The sequence below is a fragment of the Dendrobates tinctorius genome, unplaced genomic scaffold, assembly GCF_039654945.1.
Source record: "Dendrobates tinctorius isolate UK_male_01 unplaced genomic scaffold, ASM3965494v1 ptg000003l, whole genome shotgun sequence".
NCBI lineage: Eukaryota > Metazoa > Chordata > Amphibia > Anura > Dendrobatidae > Dendrobates > Dendrobates tinctorius.
In genome coordinates this window covers 25,171,627-25,192,968 of record NW_027361671.1, presented here as the reverse complement: position 1 = coordinate 25,192,968, position 21,342 = coordinate 25,171,627, and the positions used below count along the sequence as shown (strand labels likewise).

Below are 21,342 nucleotides of genomic sequence, written 5' to 3'. Positions count from 1 at the left end.
ATTAGTGTACTTATAGAGAGCTGTCAATCACCAAGGATAGAAAAAGCAGGAAAATAAAATGAATAAAATACTATATATACTGCTTCTTTTCCCTCAAAGCAATATGTATCTGCACGACTCCTCCTGCTCTATAACATGTCCACATATAGCACTGAATGTACAATATGACAGGTTCCCTATAACAAAAAATGTAACACAGATGGCAGAATAAAGTTTTAAATCTATTTTTAATAAACATACAAAACATTTAAACATTAAAACGAACATTCAATATTCAAATACGTAACAAAAGAAAATATGTTACAAATCCCATACCAAAGAAATTGGCTTTAAAATTGCCATACCCCTGGTGAAAGCTTTTTTTTATAACTATAAAACAAACAAAACAATACTTGTATTACTTATACGTTAATAAAATAAATGAAACAAACAAACAAATCAAATACAGCCACTATAAGACTTAGGCCGGTTTCACAGATCTAACATTCACTTTCCAAGCACGGACTGCAATGTACAGGCTGGATGTGGGGTGAAAGGAGGTGAATGTTCTCCTGGCACAAACGCCATAGACTCATACCTGCCTGGACATCCGTTCCCGGACCATGAATGTTGTATATGTGAAATGGCCCAAGTGTAGCCAAAATGTGCAATCGCTTAACCCTAGCAGCAAACACTGAAGGCCTCATTCAGACGTCTCATTTCTTCACATAAGAAAAACAGACTGATTATTTGATCAGACAGTAATCAGAGTATACCGAGTGCATTCAGTTTTGGTTGTGTGTGGAGAAAAACAGACACTCCGATTTTTTCAGGGACCTATTTGCCGATTCTAACCCGACCCTCGGATCAAAATTGGATGTGTCCATGATTTTCTGTGGACATGTGAATAGCCCCATAGACTATCACCCATGAAAACCACAGATGGCACTTGAACGTGAAAAGCGGACGTCTGTATGAGCCCTAATTCTGCTTAAGAGACAACAAGCAAAAATCTCCAGCCCAGAAAGGGTCAAATATTTTAGTGCAAATAAGACTTATGGTCTATGACTAGGTCACTTGACATACTCGGCCATCTATTTTCCTTCTTGCCATAAGCACAAGTTTTTCAAGGACCTCCTTTTTTTTCTTTTCTTGGTAAACATCAACAATTTCACAAAATGACCAAAAGGCTGCACGTCACTGGGCTGAGCATGAGAATGAGCCTGAAGCAGGGGTGAGGAACCTCTTCTGCCAGGAGCTACTGTATTTGGACATTTAAACTATCTTTCGGTGGCATACAAATTGCGCGCTAAAAGCATCCACAAAGTAATCCTTGACGCTGGCAGTGGTGTCAGGACGTAATCTTTCATTCCATGCTCCTCAGCGTTCAGTAGTGATTACTGCTTGAGCACAGAGCAAAAATAAATGAAAAGGCTGGTGATCACCAAAACACAGCTGCTGGTCCAAGCACCGTGATCCTCAGGAATTGGGGCAAAAGAAAAGGTCATTGCGGGCCGCAAATGGCCCGCGGGCCTGAGATTCCCCACCCCTGGCCTAAAGGAAGCCCCTTGCTCTGACATCTCCTATGATCTGAAGCACTGAGAGCTCTGGGCTTTCTTTTTCCAGTATTTACAGAAGAAAGCAGTAAAACTTACCTTAACGGGAGCAAATATCTCTGGGCATTATGTGCTCAATGCATGAAGATGGCAAGAGGAGGAGAGTCCGGGGGTGGTCATTTCCAGACAAAAAAAAAAAAACAGAAAGTGAGGTAAAAAACTGGAGTTTATTACTGGTGTGGACAGGAAAACTTACCCAGACTATCAGCAATTCTGTCTACTATAATGTGAAGGGAAAAAACAGTGTATAATAGAATCTATTACAAGAGTAATATCATTGGGGTCTAATAGTGCTAAATGTCCATTACACTTATATTTTACTAATCGGGACCGTTTTCCTGGACTTTAATGCAATGGTGCTTTGAAAGGCTCCTTATTCTAGGGCACATAATCCTTTAGTGTCTATCAGAAGAATGGAGATTGAGCGCCATAGTGGTACATTCTCACATTTCTGTGCTATGTAGAAGCCTACGTGTGCACTACTGAAAGTATATAATTTCCAAATTTCCAATATAAATGCTATATAAATAGTACTGTCACTGTCTATACTAACACCAGCTGCTGGGCATTCTTCCCAGCTTTGTGCCACCCAATTTCCTTTAAAAATTTTTTGTTTTGTTCTAACTAAATTCTTAACATCTATATCTCCCCCTCAATGTAGATTATCACAGTCCAATATAGTTTTTTTGTGCATTATGGGTGTTAGAGACCAGTATGCCATGAAATACTTTAGTATTTTGTGTCAACAGTAAGTGATGAATGGTGTTAATTTGAGGCCCATCCATTACCGCGTGTGACTATCACATAATGAGACCACAGCTTCACCTCATCTGTTGGTCCATGATGTGATTTCCAGGGAATCCTGGATGATTTAGCACATGTAGGCAGTCGCAGAGTATTATGACATTCGGATGACTCCTTTGTCAGTCTTTCACAGAAAACTCTTTTCTCAGAAGAATCTGTGTCAGACGTTCTGCTCATCAAGAACAATTCAGCCGTCCTCTCAGACATTCTGGTGCACAGATGCTTGAGTGGGCTTCTGTTGTGAAAGAATATTTGGTGCAGTATTACAGAACATACTAAGACTTTCGGGATATGAAACCCAAATGTGTTTTACTAGCATTAATTGGGTGCTGTCACTAGGCAAGAGCAACAGATTTTTATGAATCACTGCAGTCTGGAAATAAGAAAAGCAGTCCAACTGTGGTGATGTAAAGCCAGACGAAATATCAGGTTAGAACATTTATGAATGGCACGGTATGAAAGTCTCACGTAAACCCTGCTATTTCCTACTGAATCTGTCATACTGTACCTTCTTCTTAGCAGTAAACCAATAATTTGTGAGAGAATGCTAAAATATCAACAACGAGTCAAACATTTTCTATATGACCAACAAGAGACATTTAAGATTTGAGACTAACTACCATATTCTCACAATCTACATTACTGAGCCAAAGAATAAGAAAACACAGGGGCTAACATAAGACTCTTGTAAAAGTCTAAAGAAAAACGTAATGACAATCTGCATAAAACACACAATAATTACTACTTCATTTCGCATTGTCTAATAATAAACCCACACACAGCGGCTCTGCAGAGAGTTTAAATACTTTCTTCACCTGTAGAACAAAGAGGCTCTGAAGTCTAAGGAAAGTGGAATAATGACATGGTTCCATTTGTGTCTGCAGAGAGCAGCATAGGGCTCCGCTCGAAAATATCATTTTGGAGGTTGGGGATGGGGGATTGTGTTTTTAAAAAGATTTTCTGAGACTTTAATATTTAGAATTTAAGGCCCCCAAACACGTGTTGGCTGAACCCTCCGATATTGATGGGTTCAGCCAAAAGTCTAATGTGTATGAGGGCGGTGGACAACTAATGATCGGGGACATGTCAATCACACGTGTCCGATTTTGGACTGCCGATGACATTGCTCTTCAGGAGATAGGCTGCCGACTGACTCATCAGCTGGCGGCTCTTTATAGAGAACACAAGAGTGCTCGACTAAACAAGTGGTCTGTGTATGGGAGAGGTTGCCGAGATGGCTGCCAGCCAAAGAATCATTCAAAGCGAAGTAAGGCCTTTACTCTGAAGCTGGCTGTACATGATTAATGGCTGTCAGCTGAACGATGCTTTGGCTGGTAGCCATCTCAGGCCACTCTCCCATACACAAGAGCACTCGTTTGGCCAGCCTATCCCTGTAAGATATAATATGATCAGAAGTCCGAAATCAGATGAGTGTGATCAACATCTCCCTTGACCATCAGTCGGCTGATCTCCCCATACACATTAGACCATTGCCAAAACTTGTTGATATCGGTGAGTTCAGTTGACATCAGTCTAATGTGTATGAGGCCCTTTAGGCTAGGTCATCGATATCAGATCAGCAAATTAGGGATGCAAACAGCACACCAAGAGCGGCACAGCATTGTCTGTCTTTTATTGTCCAGGAATTCTAGCACCAGTTCTCCATTATTTACTTGGATGGGAGAGAGCATGCAGTTCTACTTTCGGCCATCACGCCATGGGTGGAGCTGTTTCGGAGTGCCACCGCATATTTACTCTTCTGGAAATCAGACTGCCACCAATCTAATAAGGGTGACCTATCCCAAGAGCAGGAAATCAATATTTAAGTCTCAGAAAACCCTTTAAAGAGTGTCAAAACAAAATACTTCAGTTTTAACTGGAGAAAGGCTATATATATATTTTTTTTCTTTTTCAGCAAACAGTTGTGTGTCACATATATAAAAAAAAAAGTGCTTACATTTCCCTAATAGAGGAAATATGGATCATTTGAGTAGATATGCTTACTGCTGTCACTCTCCATTTCAAGGTTTACAAGGTGCAATTACTTTGATTAGAAATCATATTATAACACTATATAATCTTTTTAACTTATTACCAAAATCTTTACATTCTGATAAAATTCCAATAAAAAAAAAATATAAACACATTGAAACAATATATACATAAGGATTTACTCTAATAATTATTAAATTAAAGCAATTAGGGTTGATAAACCCATGCAACTTAAAGAGCATGTTCCAAAACATTCCTAAAAAATGTTGAGAATTTTTTTTTTTTAGTTAAATCTATTCCTCAAAGAGCTTGGAAACGGCTATAATAACAGCAAATATGCCTAGTTCTACAGTGAATCGTCCCATAACAACATTACCGAAGAATGCCATAGACTTGACGTAACTATATTTTCTACATTATTTATGCCATGTGAAAGAAGGATGTCAACTTTACAATATAAAACTATAAAATACTGAAAATATGGTTTGGTCGGTCACCAAGTACCGTATACTAAAATGTGTGTTAGTGCTAGGAATGTCAATGAGACTTTACTGGACATGTTCAGACATGGAACACTCCAGAAAAAGCAACACCCTATGCTATGCGTACTGTAAGGTACAAGAGGGCGGAGCATGACACAAGGATTTAAAGAAAACCACACAGACGTTTGCTTCGCCCACTCAGACACTATATTGCATCAGATTTTCTACTTTTTAACAGATAGTGAACATCATTAAGTATTATTGATGCCCACTAGATATGTTTTCACTTTCAGTATCACAATGCCTTAAAAGGCGTCTTCTGGCTTTGGAACCCATCTCCAATTTGTAGTTTGTTTAAAATCAACAACAAATAAACCTTGCTTTGCCCAGCCTTCTCAGGTCCAGGTCTGAGTCTCCGCTGTGGCTCCCAGTGCCTGCTATTGTCTGCAGCGCTGATGGAATGGCGACAGCACTGCAGCTAATAACTGAGCTCAGCGGCCGTGCTCAAGATAAATGCACATCTAGAGGACGGTGGGTAAAAAAAATTGTTGTTGTTGTTGCTTTTTAAAGCAAACTGTAACCAGGACAGGGGTTATTCCAAACTGGAGAACCCCTTTTAAGACACGTGATGCTACATAGATGCTTTTCTAAGTTTTAAAACGTGGCGAAGAGGAGGCCAAAGTATAAAGGACAGAGAATAGAACCTGCATATTAAATCCAGGGTTCTCGTGAAGGTACTCTGGGATAGACTGTAAGAAGTCTCCCAAATTCTGCATTGTAGCCAGGGCTTCCAGGTAGCATATCACCACTGAACTGCTGAAGGAAGGCCAAGTACTTTTTACATGACCAGCTAACAAAGCGGGATTGGGATATAGAGATTTGGCAGTAACGGTATCTGAAGGTAAACCATACGCAGACATAAAACTGAACAACATTCTGAGCAGGAGAAATGCACTAAATTCTAGCTTTTGCTCATCAAAGAGTTGAATGGCATTTTTGTGAAAATCCTCAATCGTTTCCTCCACTTGAATTATTTCGAAAAGTTCATTTTTGAGTTGTGCAGAAGAGATAAAATCCAGCGGAAACTTCCCATCAGAATCTTGTTGCTTTAAAATGATTGCTCCTGCAACGACAAAGAGATTGATAATGGGAGCATTATGGAACCAAGACTTTACCAAGCCATATAATTTTAGCCGAAATGTGAATTACACATCCCTATTCTCTGTACACCATAATAAGGCAGATTTGCTCTTTAGGCTGGCAGAGTTTGCCAACAATCCCTATAAAAAGCTGTAATGGCCTCCCAATGTTTGACATCTTACAATACATACCTATCTCCATGTATGTGGCTACGACAAGTAGAACAGAGTCTTTAATGTTTACAATGAGGGCAGCTTTTGGCGAATAACAGAATATATCTAACTTATATAATGTTGCTGCATATAACTAAGAGGAGTGTTGTGTGCTAAAAGAACATTTTAGAAAGAAGTGACATATACAGCAATGACCATGTAAAAAATCCCATTAACAAGTGTCATGTTAATACATGGTACTCCTGTGCGTCAAATGCAAAAACGGTAATAAAGCTGCGCAAGAATTTCCAATGAATTTTCCGCACACTGGCGTTTGCTTACTTGACAGGCCAATCACCAGATAGTGACAGTGCCAGAGATGAGTCTGCAAACTGGCGTGAGATGAACTTGATGAATGCAAGCCCTCCCACAGGAGAAGAAAATCATCTCTTACCACTTCTTCACAGCAGCCCATAAAAAAAAAAGAAAAAGCCCCACTGCACCACTGCTTCTTCCTACAGAGGAGCAGCGTCTAATCTAATATTGGCGGCTGCATCACGGAGACTGATTGAAGTGCAGCCAGGTATTGGCGCCAGTTGTCTCTGTTGATAAATAAAACACCTAGAAGACAGACAAACACTCTTCAATAAATCCCAGCCACGGGGAACGAAGACGGCTGAGCGAGACGGTGACACAGACATCGGGCGGCCTTTAGAGGGCAGGAGAAGTCTACGAAAAGGAAAGCAGGAACCAACAATGGGGATTTAAGTGCCAAAAAATGTGTCCTGTTGTAGCTTAGCAGAGATTTCAACTCGCATCATGCAACCATAGAAGAGGTGAAAATTATTACAGCGTTGTCAACAATGCATACAAACTATCACTAACATCTCACAATCATGCAACAATAATGCTTTATCCAGTGCTAGGAATACATGAAACAATTGCAACTTTAAATCTAGAAGAGATTTTATGCTGTAAAAAAGAAAAAAAAAAAATAATATATATATATATATATATATATATACACACACACACACATATACACACACACACACACACACATATACATACACACATATATAGCAATGCCTTGATGTAGACAATCCTATTTATGCTGTACCTTGTTCAATACAGAGTTACAATATAATTTATAAGAAGATAAATTCACAATAGTCTAAAGGAGTGTAAAATTAAAGAAATGATATATATATATATATATATATATATATATACATACATACACACACACATATACTCATACATTATTCAGTAAAACTAAGTAAGGGTGCATTTCGGTTTCCTTACCCCCGTGCTGAAGTAGCATTTTGCCAATCTCAACGTGTCCGTTTTGTAGAGCATCGTGTAGGGGAGTCACACCATCCACATGACTGAGCAAGTCGACTTCTGGGCAGCGCTGCAAGATTTCGCGGACACATTCTGCGCTGCCATGGTTACAAGCCTCATGTAACGGGGTCCAGCCTGCATTGTCTGGGATATAAATCAGCAGCAATTAAAAGAGAATCCATCTAAAAACACTGTACACATCCCACATTATGGAGAAAGGAAAAGAGGAAAAAAAAATAAAATAAAAGGCGGCAGAACAACGCTGTGTGCACGGTCTGTGTTAAACAATCATAAGAGAAACCAAGGAAAGAGGAAGAAAATCAATAGTGTCAGTATCGCTGTTCATCTTAGCACATGGTGCACACTTTAAAAACTAATCTGACTCCTACCAGCTTGAATTCAATACTGGAAGACAGAAAATCACAACAGGAAGCTTCCAGCAGAGTTTAACAGGAGGAGAGAAAGAAAAAAAAAAAAACAGCTCACCTTTTGCATTAATATCATTTCCAGGAATGGAGAGCTGTACCTGCAGCTTCTTGACATTGTTGCTTCGGCAAGCTTTATGCATGGCTGTTTCTCCTGTCACAGAAAATGCATTGGTACAGTAAATGGTGGCAAGGTGTATAAAGCGGCCTATCGGATAAATCGGAGTGCTATTCTATGATCAGGAATTTTTGATTGAAGCAGAAATAAATAAATTAAATCACAGCCCAAACCCGATGCCAATGATGTATAGTAAAGTGAGCAGTCGGTCTGCCGCCCAGCGCCTGCCTAGCTGTCGAATTGTCTCCCTTTAATCCTCCTCCTTTAGCTTTTAAAGCTTCTATGACTTACAATAAAAACTCAAAATGAACAGTGAACTCCAAAAACACTCGGTTTGGAGGCAATAAAAGTTTAAAGTGTGCAGTTGCCCTTCCCTTAAAATTATTCATGAACCTCTATTACACGAGTTGTCCTTTTACACAGCATTTATAGCTTAATTCAAATGAATGTCTCTGGCCAAGCACGAGTGCCTCCACACAGTAAAGGATAATTCACAATTTCAGATCCTTCAGCAGATGGCTTGCTGTTCCTCGGTAAGCTGCCTTGACTACAGAGACACGCTGCGAATAATGTGCAGAGAAGGGGACAATATAAATCTAGACATTTAAAATGAACACTGAAATGACGGGCCCGCTAGAATTTACTGCTGTTTTCTGTGTGCAGCCAATAGCTGAGGAAGAAAACTGGAGGGCACGGGATGAGAGTATAGCTCCAGCACTATGGAGAAGAAAAAAGTATGTGAACCCTTCACTATGCCTTATATTTCTACACTGATCACTGATTATCTATATTTATGACTTGGCACAGAAACCTAATAAGACTGAACTATTAACTCACAAATAGATGCATTTCATGTACGTTATTGAGCATCTTGTGTAAACCACCATGGTGCAGGGAGAAAATTTAAGTTGACATAAAAGTTTAGGACTTCTCCAAAAGCTAATTGGCAAAATGTGTTTCAATTGAAGAAAAACGCTCACTATTTTTTAACTAAGACTGTGTGAATGTCTGTGCAATGTAATTTGTGTTAATACCAGATCGTAATCTTCCTCAGATTTCAGCACTGCTCCGATCTTCTTCTTACTCACGTGACTTCTATTCCGACTCTCCAGATCACACTACGCTCTTAGTGGCTTTTACATTGTAAGCCTAAGGGCCTCGTTCTGATGCTCTACAGGTTTACCTTGTAAGGCCGGGGTCACACATGCAAGAAACTGGCATGAGTCTCGCATCTTAATACCCGGCACTGCCACCGGAGCATGCGGCTCCATGTATTTCTATGCAGCCGCACGCTCCGCTCCTGAGTGCTAGCGGCAGTGCCAGGTATTAAGATGCGAGACTCGTCCGAGTTTCTCGCATGTGTGAACCTGGCCTTAAAGTGATTTCCAGCTCCCACATAGGGCCAATTCAACAAGTCCAGCGTTATTCATGCCAATGTTGATGAGATGTGCTGGAGTCAGACGCTTCTGATTCATGAAGAGTGTACACCCAGGTGTGCACCTCGCCTCAAATCCTACTCCAGTTCCTGCTGCTATAACATTTGTAATATACACACCTTTTCTGAAAGGCCACAGAGGCTGTAACACCATTAAGCAAGAGGCAACACTAACCAAACAACACCATGAAGACCAAGGAGATCTCCAAACAAGTCAGGGACAAAGTTGTTGAGAAGTCAGGGTTGGGTTATAAAAAAATATCCCAGTCTCTGATGATCCCCTGGAGCACCATCAAATCCATTATCATCAAATGGAAAGAACATGGTAACACAACAAATCTGCCAAGAGAGGACCGCCCTCCAAAACTCTCAGCCCGGGCTAGGAGGGCAATAATCAGAGAGGCAGTACATAGACTAAAGGTAAACCTGAAGGAGCTGCAGAGTTCCCAAGCAGATACTGAAATATCTGTCCATAAGACCACAATAAGCCATACACTCCATAGTGATGGGCTTTATAGAAGAGTGGGCAGAAAAAAGCCTTTACTTACATACAAAAATTGTAAGGCTTGTTTTGAGTTTGCTAAAAGACATGTGGGAGAGTTCCCAAATGTATGGAGGAAGGTGCTCTAGTCAGATGAGAACTTTTTAGTCACCAAGGTAGACACTATGTCTGGCGCCAAACTAACACAGCTCATCACGCCAAGAACACCAACGCCACAGTGAAACATGGTGGTGGCAGCATCATGCTGTGGGGATGTTTTTCAGCAGCAGGGACAGAGAAAATAGACAGAGCACAGGGGAAGATGGATGTGCGAAATACAGGGATATTTTTGAGCAAAACCTGTTTCAGTCTATAAGTGATTTGAGACTGGGATGGAGATTCATGTTCAAACAAGACAATAACCCAAAGCATAATGCTAAAGCAACACGAGTGGTTTAAGGGGAAACATGTAAATGTTTTTAAGTTGCCTAGTCAAAGTCCAGACCTTAATGCAATTGAGAATGTGTGGTCAGACTTGAAGATTGCTGTTCACCAGAGGAAACCATCTAACTTGAAGGAGCTGGAGCAGTTTTGCCTTAAGGAATAGGCAAAAAGCCCAGTGGAAAATTGAGGAAAGCTCATAAAGACTTATCACAAGTGGCTTGCAGCTGTAATTACAGCAAAAGGAGGACTACAAAGTACTGACTTTAGGGGGGTGAATAGCTATGCACACTGAAGTTTTCAGTTATTTTGCCCTATTTGTTGTTTGTTTTACAATATAAAGAAAACCAAATGTTCACAGTTGTAGGTACAGCTATGGCAAAAATTAAGAGACCACGGCAAAATGATCAGTTTGTCTGATTTTTCTCTTTATAGGTATATTTTTTAGTAAAATGTAAATTCTCTTTTATTCTATAAACTACTGACAACATGTCTCCGAATTGCCAAGCAACCAATATTTTTTTTTTTTTCCTGAAAAGGAGAAATGGTCAAAATAAAAAAAAAAAAAAAAAAAAACCCCAGTGCTTTCAGACCTCAAATATGCTAGGAAAACAAGTTCATAATCATTTAAAAACAACAATACTAATGTTTTAACTCAGGAAGAGTTCTGAAATCAATATTTTGTGGAATAACCATTATTTTTAAAAACAGCTTTCATGCGTCTTGGCATGCTTTCCACCAGTCTTTCACACTGCTTCTGGTGCAAAAATTTAAGCAGTTCATCTTTGTTTGATGGCTTGTGACTATCCATCATCCTCTTGATTACATTCCAGAGGTTTTCAATGGGGTTCAGGTCTGGAGAATGGGCAGCCCATGACAGGGTTTTGATGTGGTGGTCTCTTAATTTTTGCCAGAGCTATATGTTATTTACATGGACTGATGCAAACCCTCAAAAAAACAGTGAAATTCCAGGTTGTTAAGTAGCAAAACAGGAAAAATGTCAAGGGAGTTGGTGTGTGAATACTTTTGCAAGCCACTGTATATACCTATGAGGATATAAGTTTGGATCAGAAGACCTGTATTCACACTGGGCAAAGTAGTCTATATATACAAACAATGAAATATACCAGTGTGAACCCCGCCTACACCATGGCTTTGAGGCACATCACTTTTAGAAGACATGTTATAGAGACACACAAAGCCAGAAATAGCTATAAAGCATTGCTAAAGACCTGGTATACTTCAAACCAGAGTTGGACAGACTGTCTACAACTGGAGAATTAATTACTGTTGCTACTCCCTCCCTCCCCTACTTCCTTGGAGTGTGCACGGTCCTGTTAAGATCACTCCCAAAGCACACAGAGCAATCCTGAAAGAGATGAAAAAAAAAACAAAAAGTAACAACAAAAGACTTACTAAACTCCTACACACTGAAAGAAGCATGGTGGTTTGGGGCTGCACCTTGTGATCTTTAAAAAGGTTATCCAGGACTATATGTTTTTTTTTTTTTACTACGGGCCTAAGAACTAACAGGAAGGAGGTTGATAATCACCTGTCTATTGAGCCTGGCGCCGATCTCTGTCGGCAAAGAGCGAACACAGACCAATCCTGCTGACGTTTCAGTGACTTCCGCTGACATCAAGTTGACAAAGCAGCAGATTCTCTTTGCCTGTGCTCTGTTGATGGGTGGTGACTGCCGATATCATTCTGATTGACAGTCAGCTCCCCACTGCCTAACTCGGGGTAGTCGGCTGTCAATCAGCATGATGTTGGTAGTCATGCCCCGTCGACAGAGAAGCCGGGAAGATGAAGAGCTGATTTGTAGATGTTAAGCAGCTGAATCATGTGCAGGAGTGTTCAGTGACCACTTTGAGCAGGTGTAGGGTAGAACAGGCAGATAGTTAATACCTGTTAATTTTTTGGCCTATACTAAAAAAAATTAAAAAAAATAGTGCTGGGTAAATTCTTAAGATAGCAATGAATTAAGGAGTTGTATAACAATATTTTATAGAAGATTTTAAGAGCTGACTTAAATGACCTCAAGTAAGGGTTGGGTAACAAGAACCCACTGAAAATGTAAACATTTTCCTTATATCTTTACAGACCTCAGGGTGCAGCTAAATTTGTATCCAAATGTTGAACAAAATATCGATTTCATGGATCCTCTCCAAGACATGGACATGGTGCATCAAACAGGTTATATCATGAACCCTACAATATTAAATACCTCTCCATTTGCATTAGATAACAATTTCTAAAGGAACTGTAGGCCCTTTTTCCTAACCAGATGAATGTAATAAAAGCTGAATTCATTTGGGATACATTTGATTGTTTAATAAAAATTGTGATGGCTTGAAGTATATAGCGTATATTCATCAAGATTGTTCCAGCACTTGTCCAAAGATCCAGAGTTTAAAAACAATGATTAATGTCAACTATTAAAATCCATTAAAAAAAAAAAAATGTTGAGTTTGTTACACGTTTCGAAACACCTAAAAGAAAGTTTTTTTTATTATTATTGTACGGATTGATTTTAATAGTTGAAATTAGTCTTTTTTTTAAACGCTGAATCTTTAAACAAGTGCTAGGACAATCATTTTATATATGCTCAACCAACAGGACAGACTGTCTGCTTCATTCCGAGCATCACCAAATATGCCAGGAGAGACTAAAAATAAAGTTTTTTCTCAAATCTAATCCCTGTTAGAACTGTGTGGTACAAGGGGAAGTCAATTCATAGACTTCAATTTTGGTAATAATAATTCACTTACACTCTGAAAGAGGAAAGCAACATAAATGCATGCCCAACTGGGCAACTATAGGTGAATGCTGTGTCCCGCAATGAAGACTACAGAGAAACAGATTTTATGATACCAGAAATCTTAATTTCTTGGCCACTTCAATGGGGGATACAGAGAACCATGGAACGTTCTAAAGCTGTCCCTGGGGTGGGAAAATAAATAATATACTGTTACTACCAAATTCTGCACTCTTGCTCAGGCCAAAGCCTGAGCAACTGCTGCCTGCAAAATCTTCCTACCAAGACTTGCACCCAAAAAAGCACAGGTGTGGAGCCTGTAAAATTTAGAAAAGGTATGTACAGATTACCAAGTAGCTGCTTTACAGAGTTGCAGGACAGATGCCTGTTGGCGAACCGCCCAAGAATCCCCCACTGCTCGCATAGAGTGCGCTTTAACCCTAAAAGGAGGCGCCCTGGTCTTTGCCTTATAGGATGGAATGATGGCTGTTTTAATCCAACAAGCAATAGATGCCTTAGAGTCGGCCAGGCTCCTGCGAAGGCCATCTGGTATGACAAACAAGGAATGAGAAACATTTTCTAAACGGGGCAGTGGCTGATAAAATACACTGTACAGCCCTGACAACGTTAATTTATGCAGAGCCTTCTTGATCGGATTAGAAGGTGCAAGGCAAAAGGAAATCAAGACAATATCCTCGTTAAGGGGACAAGTCAAAACCACCTTGAGAAGGAAGGACACACGGAACAGGTCTCAACAATACCTTGTGTTGGTGCCTCAAAAGGTTGTAACTTGTAGAGCCTCCAAGACTAGATTAAGATCCCATGGATTAAAAAGGGGGACGATGGGATAGCGTGCTAGACCACCCTATCCCATGAAGAAATGGCATGAGGTCTGGAGGCGCTCTCTCTGAAATACAACAGCCAAGGCGGAAATCTGTCCCTTGAGAGATCTAAGCGTCAACTCTGACTCCAATCCTGACTACAAGGAGAGCAGTATAGGCAGAGAAAAGGACCTTGGAGAAATTCCAGAAGACTCACTCCAGCGAAACTAGGTCTTCCAAGTGTGGTAATTGATTCACAGAGAGAAGGGCGTCATTGCCCCGATAATGGTTTGGATGACTGATTCTGACAAACCTGCTTCCCTCAGAATCACAGCTGCCTACAACAGCAATGTTGTTATATTTAAGTGACTGTAAATTCTGGTGGAAGAACCAACCCCGATGATCTGGAGAGTGAGGAAGAGTCCAAGAGTATCAGGCACTATGAGGCTAGTCTGGTGTGATGAGGATAACTGGAGTCCCCTCTGTCTTGACTTTCTTGAGACGTCTGGGCAGAAAAGATAAAGAAGGAAATTGGTAAGAAAGAGAGAACAGGGGCCAGGGAATTGCCAATGCATCGACTGCGACTGCATGAGGATACCGAGATATTGTGACGAATCTTGGTACCTTGTGGTTTAATCTGGATGCCAACAAATCTACATCTGGTGTGCCCCGCTGATGCAAAATCTGCTTGAAAACCTCTGCGTGAAGAGGCCATTCTGCTGCTACCTGCTGGCGGCTCAAGAAGTCTTCTGCCCAGTTGTCCACTCCGGGTACATGAGCTGCCAAGATCAGAGGCTCCTGGTCCTCTGCCCATTTCAGTATCTCTGCCACCTCTGACATGGCAGATAGACTCTCCTTGACGGTTGATATAGGCCATTGCCATAGCATTGTCTGACTGAATCCTGATGAACAATCCTAGAACCAGGTATTGCCAACGTAAAAGAGTCAGACGGATGGCTTTGAGCTACAATACATTGATCGGAAGGAGTCTCTGACTGTTCCAGGATCCCTGAACTGACAAACCGTGGAAGATGACCCCCCCATCTGATAAAGCTGTTATCCTGGGTCAGAACCCGTCACTGGATGAGGCGGAAGAAGCAACCCTAGATTAATAGGGGCAATGTCAACCAATACCTGAGAGACTGGGGACAGTGAAATGGAAAGAGGACTAGATAGTCTAGAGTTTGTATCAACCTGTCCCAACAGGCCAACAGTGTGTTCTGTAGGGGGTCTTGAATGAAATTTTGCAAACAGGATCGCCTCAAACGTTGCTACCATTTTTAAAACTGGAGAGAATGTCTCTGGCCACTTCAGAATTTGGACAGAGGATTGCAGCGCTAGCCTCTACTCCTCTGGAAAGAAGATTTGTAGATTGTTCCTGGGAATCTAGAACAATCTACAAACTCTCCAGATTCTGGAAAAAGGAAGGCACCAGAATATCGTCCAGGTAGGGTATTACCATAAGCCCCCCTGGTCTGAAGTAAAGTCATAACTTGGGACAGAATCTTCGTAAACACCACACCATGGGTGCTGTTGCCAGCTCAAAGGAAAGGGCTCTGAACTGAAAGTGATCCTGGTTGACTGCAAAGCAAAGATATAGCCGATGAGCCATTAAGATAAGTATATGAAGATGGGCATCCTGAATGTCTATTGAGGACAGAAACTACTTGGCCACAATGGATGCAGCGACTGACCAGAGCGACTCCAACCAAAAGTGGAGCAGCCACACCTATTTTTTCAGCCATCTTAGATTCAGAATGGGTCATACCGAACCATCCGTTTTGGGGATGACAAATAGATTTGAGTAGAACCCTCTAAAGAGTTCTGAAGGAAGAATCCTCATGATTACTCCTGCTTGAAGCACGGATGCTATGACTTGACAGAAACTCTCTCTTTTACTGGGGGAATGAGATCTGAAAAAACGATCTTGTGGAAAAACAACAAACTCTATCCTGCAGCCAGAAGAAACAATCATAAATCAATTCATAAATCGCTGAATGCCTCCCTGAAGAGAAGGAGGCGACCACCCACTTGGGAAGAATCCCTGAGTGGGGGTCACCTCCTCCAGAGGGCTTACCACCCGAACCGAGGGAACACAGGATGATCTCCTTGATCTCTGAGAGACACTGAATATGACCTGATGGCTGGGATCCTCTGGTGCTGGAAACTGATAAAGGGGATGGAACTGCAAAGCTCCTTGTCATCAAAATGGACGACTGGGCCTGGCCTGGAGAAGCAATGATCTTGTCCAAATTAGTACCAAACAGGTGCGACCCCTGGAAAGGTAAACCTGTAAGAGACTTCTTCGAAGCCAAATCTGCTCTCCATACTTTGAGCCATAAGATGATCTGATCTACAGTATCCCCTAGCTCCGCCTCTCGTAAATCAGCCAGAATACTGTGCCGTAAATGGTTTGCCCAAGCAGTTACTGCCCAAGTTAGCCAAGTAGCAGCTAAAGCAGGGCAGAGGGCAAAGCCCGCTGATTCAAAGGTGGACTCAGCCACAGACTCTATATGACTGTCTATAGGGTCTCTAAATGTCACTACTTCAGCAAGGGGTAAGGTAGTCGAGAATCTACCACAGGCCAAGTGGACCAGGATGCCACCAACCACACTGGAAATAGGTATAAACAGGCTGAAAACACCTGTCAGTATGTTCCCATGCCTTCTGTAGGAGTTACCCAAATTCCTTGTGATTAGAAAAAGACCTAGTCACGCTCTTGCGTCTCCTAAAGAAACCCGTTTCACTGAAGAGTGGAGGGTCATCAGAAATTACACCATCTTCCTCAATTTCTCCATCCGATATGGGTCTTACACAGACTCTGAACTGGAACTAGAGCCTGAGAGTTGAGGTGTACTTCTTGTGGGGGGGGGAGAAAGATCTTGGACGTCTTCCCCCGAGAGGGTGACCTGGATGGTGAAATAAAGCTAGGCTGCATGGAACTCGACCAAAACCGGCCATACTGGGGTGGTGTTGTAGGAGGGTCCGACTCACTCACAGCGGTGGTCGGAGCTCCCAGGGCAACAGCTGCCATTGGCAAAAGATGAATGGAGACGGCACGCCGGAGAATCAGAGTGGCCAACAGAACGCCGGAAGATTAACTACAGTGCTGCCTCAGCAGCAGCAATTCTAGCCCCACAAGACCACCACAAAACAGGCAGCGTCACCGAGCAAGGGCCGCACCGCGGTCCACCCCACCTCTAAGCGCACAACCCCAGAGAGATATTAGACAGTGTAGGACCGTCCCGATCAGAGTCACCTTGTCGACGGTGGGATGGCTTTTATGCTATGCTTTTGATAAAAAAAAAGTATTACTAAGAACTCTGTGTTATTTAGATGCACTTTGGCTTTTTACTTATTTAGTTACAGCAAGGTTTTTGCTCATTTTGTTTCTTGTAGGTTTTGTATGTTTTATGGCAGATGTGAACATGCGTTTATGTGTTGCATGCATACCAACTGAAACCAAGCTCAATTTTTGTGTTTTTAACCCGAGAGAGTAGGGGAGGATACCTTAAGACTAACAGAACGAACCGAAATGGCACCCCCACAGAGCAGCAAATTGCCTACTGCGCCCGGTAGCGCATTGGAACTCCCATAATCACATGAGTTTTCACAAAGAACAATACATACGTATTGCCAATATACAGAGTGAGTTAACGTTACCTTTCTTGAACCTTAGTGTCTATTCAGTTTTAGCTGCACCCTCTCCTCCCACCTCCATGCATCCAACTACTCATAGCTGAATGAGTGGTCCTATACTGCTAAAACTACATTTCCCAGCAGCTCTTACTCTCCTCAGTGATGCACACCCCTTCCTCTGTCCTTTATGTGCTCCTGCCTATTCACACTTCTCCGAGTTCTAAAGTTAATCTAAAACTCACCTTATGCTTCTGTGCCCTCTCTACTCCTGCAAAGTACCCTGCCTGACCAAATATATCTTCTGCCATCTACATCAGTATAGCTGCATGCCTGGATTCTAGCAGAGCTTAATTCACCTGCACTCCTCCACAATGAAGCTTGTAATTACTAGGCAGTGCAGAGCGGAGCTGTGTTTGTTGCCTGCTGCTGAGATCAGTGATGAGAAATTATAAATGCTGCTCTGTTGATGAATATAGCAGAGGATTATGGTGACAACATATAGATTGGTGGGTTTCCGATTGCTGGGATCTGCACTGATTGGCAGAATGAGACACTTTAATCCTTGTTAGAATGGAGCAGCAGTGTGCATGCTCGATCGATGCTCCATTCACTCCTTATGGGGTTGATGGGGAAAAAAGGAGTACAGTGCTCGGCAGCCCTATAGGAAATGAATGGGGAGGCATTTGGGCATGTACTCTGCTGCTCCATTCTAACAGGGATAAAAACATCCCATCAGGAATAAAACTTCTGCAAATCGGTGTAGGTCCCAGCGGTCAGACACCTATCAATCAACATGGGAGAAGTGATAACTTGAAGAACCCCTTTAACTGCAGTAGAACCATCCATGATTGTTCATACATTATTGCTTGAGTTTTTTGTGTGTTTTTCTGAAGATTCATCAGTTGCACTATTTTGACTGCACATATACTCCACAAAACTAAAATATTTTTTTTTCTTCATGATATAATTACACAGATTAAATGAAAGCACATTCACCTAGTACTGTGAAAGTTCTCGACTTCAGTGTCTGGGGTATGCTTTATGTAAATGCAGTCCATTTTAAGTAAAATACTTGGGCTTCAACAGATACAGTATGTAAATGAAGCCAAGGGTGATGTGGTCTGGGCTCGAAGCCTGAAGTAAAGCAGTCTGTATGTGAAATCTCAGCAGACTAAAAAGACACAGCCTTTGTTCACAAAATGTCTAGGCCTGACACAGATAGACAGGCGGCATTATACTATCAAATCAGATGATGGCTACAACTTTTATCAGAACAGATGCGAGACCAATGTTGTAGTGGGAAAGCAACACAAACTTGCATATAAATATGATATTTTAATGTCAAACCCATTGCATACTTCAAGACAGACTTGAACATAGGCGTTACTCAACGATAGAGCGAGCTAAAAAGCATTGTCAACCTCTTAACAGCATTTTACATAAAGAATTACAACTATAAAAATACTTTGTATTAGTCATTATTGTCCAGAGCAGCATTCACAGTTAATAAAGGGGGTGTCTGGGATTTTTCAATAATCAAAAAATGTACCTAAGCACTAACAGGCAGTTAATTGCAGTTTACCTGCCTGTTGTGCCTAGCGCTGTTCTTCCCCGACACAGAGCAGTCACAGACGCTCCTGCCAGGGATTCAGAAGCCTCTGCTGACGTGACTTTGTGCTGACTTCTTTGCCGGTCCGCTCTTTAGACGGGGTGGGACTTAAACAGGTCATTCTGATTGACTGCCAGATCCCCGCTGCATAACTAGGGTAGCTGGCTGTCAATCAGACTGACCTGAGAAGTCCCAGCCCATCGCGGAGGGAACGGAATCCCTGGCAGAAGCAGTCTGTGACCACTCTGTGCCGGGGAAGAAAGGCATAGGACACAACAGGCAGGTAAGTTGCAGTAACCTGCCTATCAGTGCATAGATACATTTTTTGTATTTTTTTTAAAGTCCCGGACACCTCCTTTAACCCCTTCATGACCCAGCCTATTTTGACCTTAATGACCTGGCCATTTTTTGCAATTCTGGCCAGTGTTCCTTTATGAGGTAATAACTCAGGAACGCTTCAACACACCCTAGCAATTCTGAGATTGTTTTTTCGTGACATATTGGGCTTCATGTTAGTGGTAAATTTAGGTCGATAATTTTTGCGTTTGTGAAAAAAATGGAAATTTGGCGAAAATTTAGCAATTTTCAAATTTAGAATTTTTATTCTGTTAAACCAGAGAGTTATGTGACACAAAATAGTTAATAAATAACATTTCCCACATGTCTACTTTACATCAGCACAATTTTGGAAACAAATTTTTTTTTTTTTTTTTTAAAGAAGTTATAAGGGTTAAAAGTTGACCAATGATTTCTCATTTTTACAACAAAATTTACAAAACCATTTTTTTTAGGGACCACCTCACATTTTAAGTCACTTTGAGGGGTCTATATGGCAGAAAATACCCAAAAGTGACACCATTCTAAAAACTGAACCCCTCAAGCTACTCAAAACTACATTCAAGAAGATTTTTTAACCCTTCTGGTGTTTCACAGGAACTATAACAATGTGGAAGGAAAGAATGGACATTTTAATTTTCCCAACAAAAATGATCTTTTGGCATCAATTTTTTCATTTTCACATGGGTAACAGGATAAAATGGATCCTAAAATTTGTTGGGCAATTTCTCCTGAGTACACCGATACCTCATATGTGGTTATAAACCACTGTTTGGGTGCACGGCAGGGCCCGGAAGGGAAGGAGCACCATTTGACTTTTTGAATGGAAAATTACAGTATATACCGACCCGTGTATAAGCCGACCCCCCCTAATTTTGTCACAAAAAACTGGGAAAACTTATTGACTCGCGTATAAGCCTAGGGTGGAAAATGCAGAAGCTACTGCCCTTATAATGCTGAACAGTGAGCGGCCCCTTACAATGATGCACAGTTATTAGTGGCCCCTTATAATGCTGCACAGTGAGCGGCCCCTTACAATGATGCACAGTTATTAGTGGCCCCTTATAATGCTGCAGAGTAAGCGGCCCCTTACAATGATGCACAGTTATTAGTGGCCCCTTATAATGCTGCACAGTGAGCGGCCCCTTACAATGATGCACAGTTATTAGTGGCCCCTTATAATGCTGTACAGTGAGCGGCCCCTTACAATGATGCACAGTTATTAGTGGCCCCTTATAATGATGCTGCTGCCGCTGCCTCAATTAAAAAAAAAAAAAACCTATATACTCACCTCGTCCCTGCTGCTGCAGCTGATGCTCCTCAGCGTTGCCGGCTCTGCACAGTGACTGCTCAGGGAGAGGGCGCCTGCTAACTACGTCATGGCACCCTCTGACCTGAACGTCATTGCCAGAGGAAGCAAGACAGCAGAGCGACGCGCAGCGGTGGAACGGGGGACAGGTGAATATGGCTCCCTCCGCTATACTCATCTCTCCTAGCATGTCTCTTGCAGCCCCCGTGCTTATTCCATCTTCTCAGCGCTGTTCTTCCTGCTTTCAGCGGTCACGTGATGCCGCTCCTTACATATGTGCATATGTAATGAGCGGCACCACGTGACCGCTGAAAGCAGGAAGAACAGCGCCGAGAAGATGGAATAAGCACGGGGGGCTGCAAGAGACATGCTAGGAGAGGTGAGTATGATCTCCTTCACCCCCGCCCGGCCGACCCACGGTATATGACTCGCGTATAAGCCGAGAGGGGGACTTTCAGCCC

General features: G+C 41.8%; 1 protein-coding gene across 1 annotated transcript in view; it reads right to left on the bottom strand.

The window, feature by feature from the left end:
* Positions 1-208: 208 nt before the first annotated feature.
* SLF1 (SMC5-SMC6 complex localization factor 1) overlaps positions 209-21,342 on the bottom strand; it is a 144,726-nt gene continuing 123,592 nt past the window's right edge. The window contains exons 16-18 of the mRNA XM_073589803.1: positions 7,996-8,088; positions 7,471-7,653; positions 209-5,996 (exon numbers count right to left, since the gene is read on the bottom strand). Of these exons, the coding sequence (XP_073445904.1) occupies positions 5,521-5,996; positions 7,471-7,653; positions 7,996-8,088 (752 nt within the window). The 3' untranslated portion in view covers positions 209-5,520. The remainder of the gene's footprint in view (positions 5,997-7,470; positions 7,654-7,995; positions 8,089-21,342) is intronic.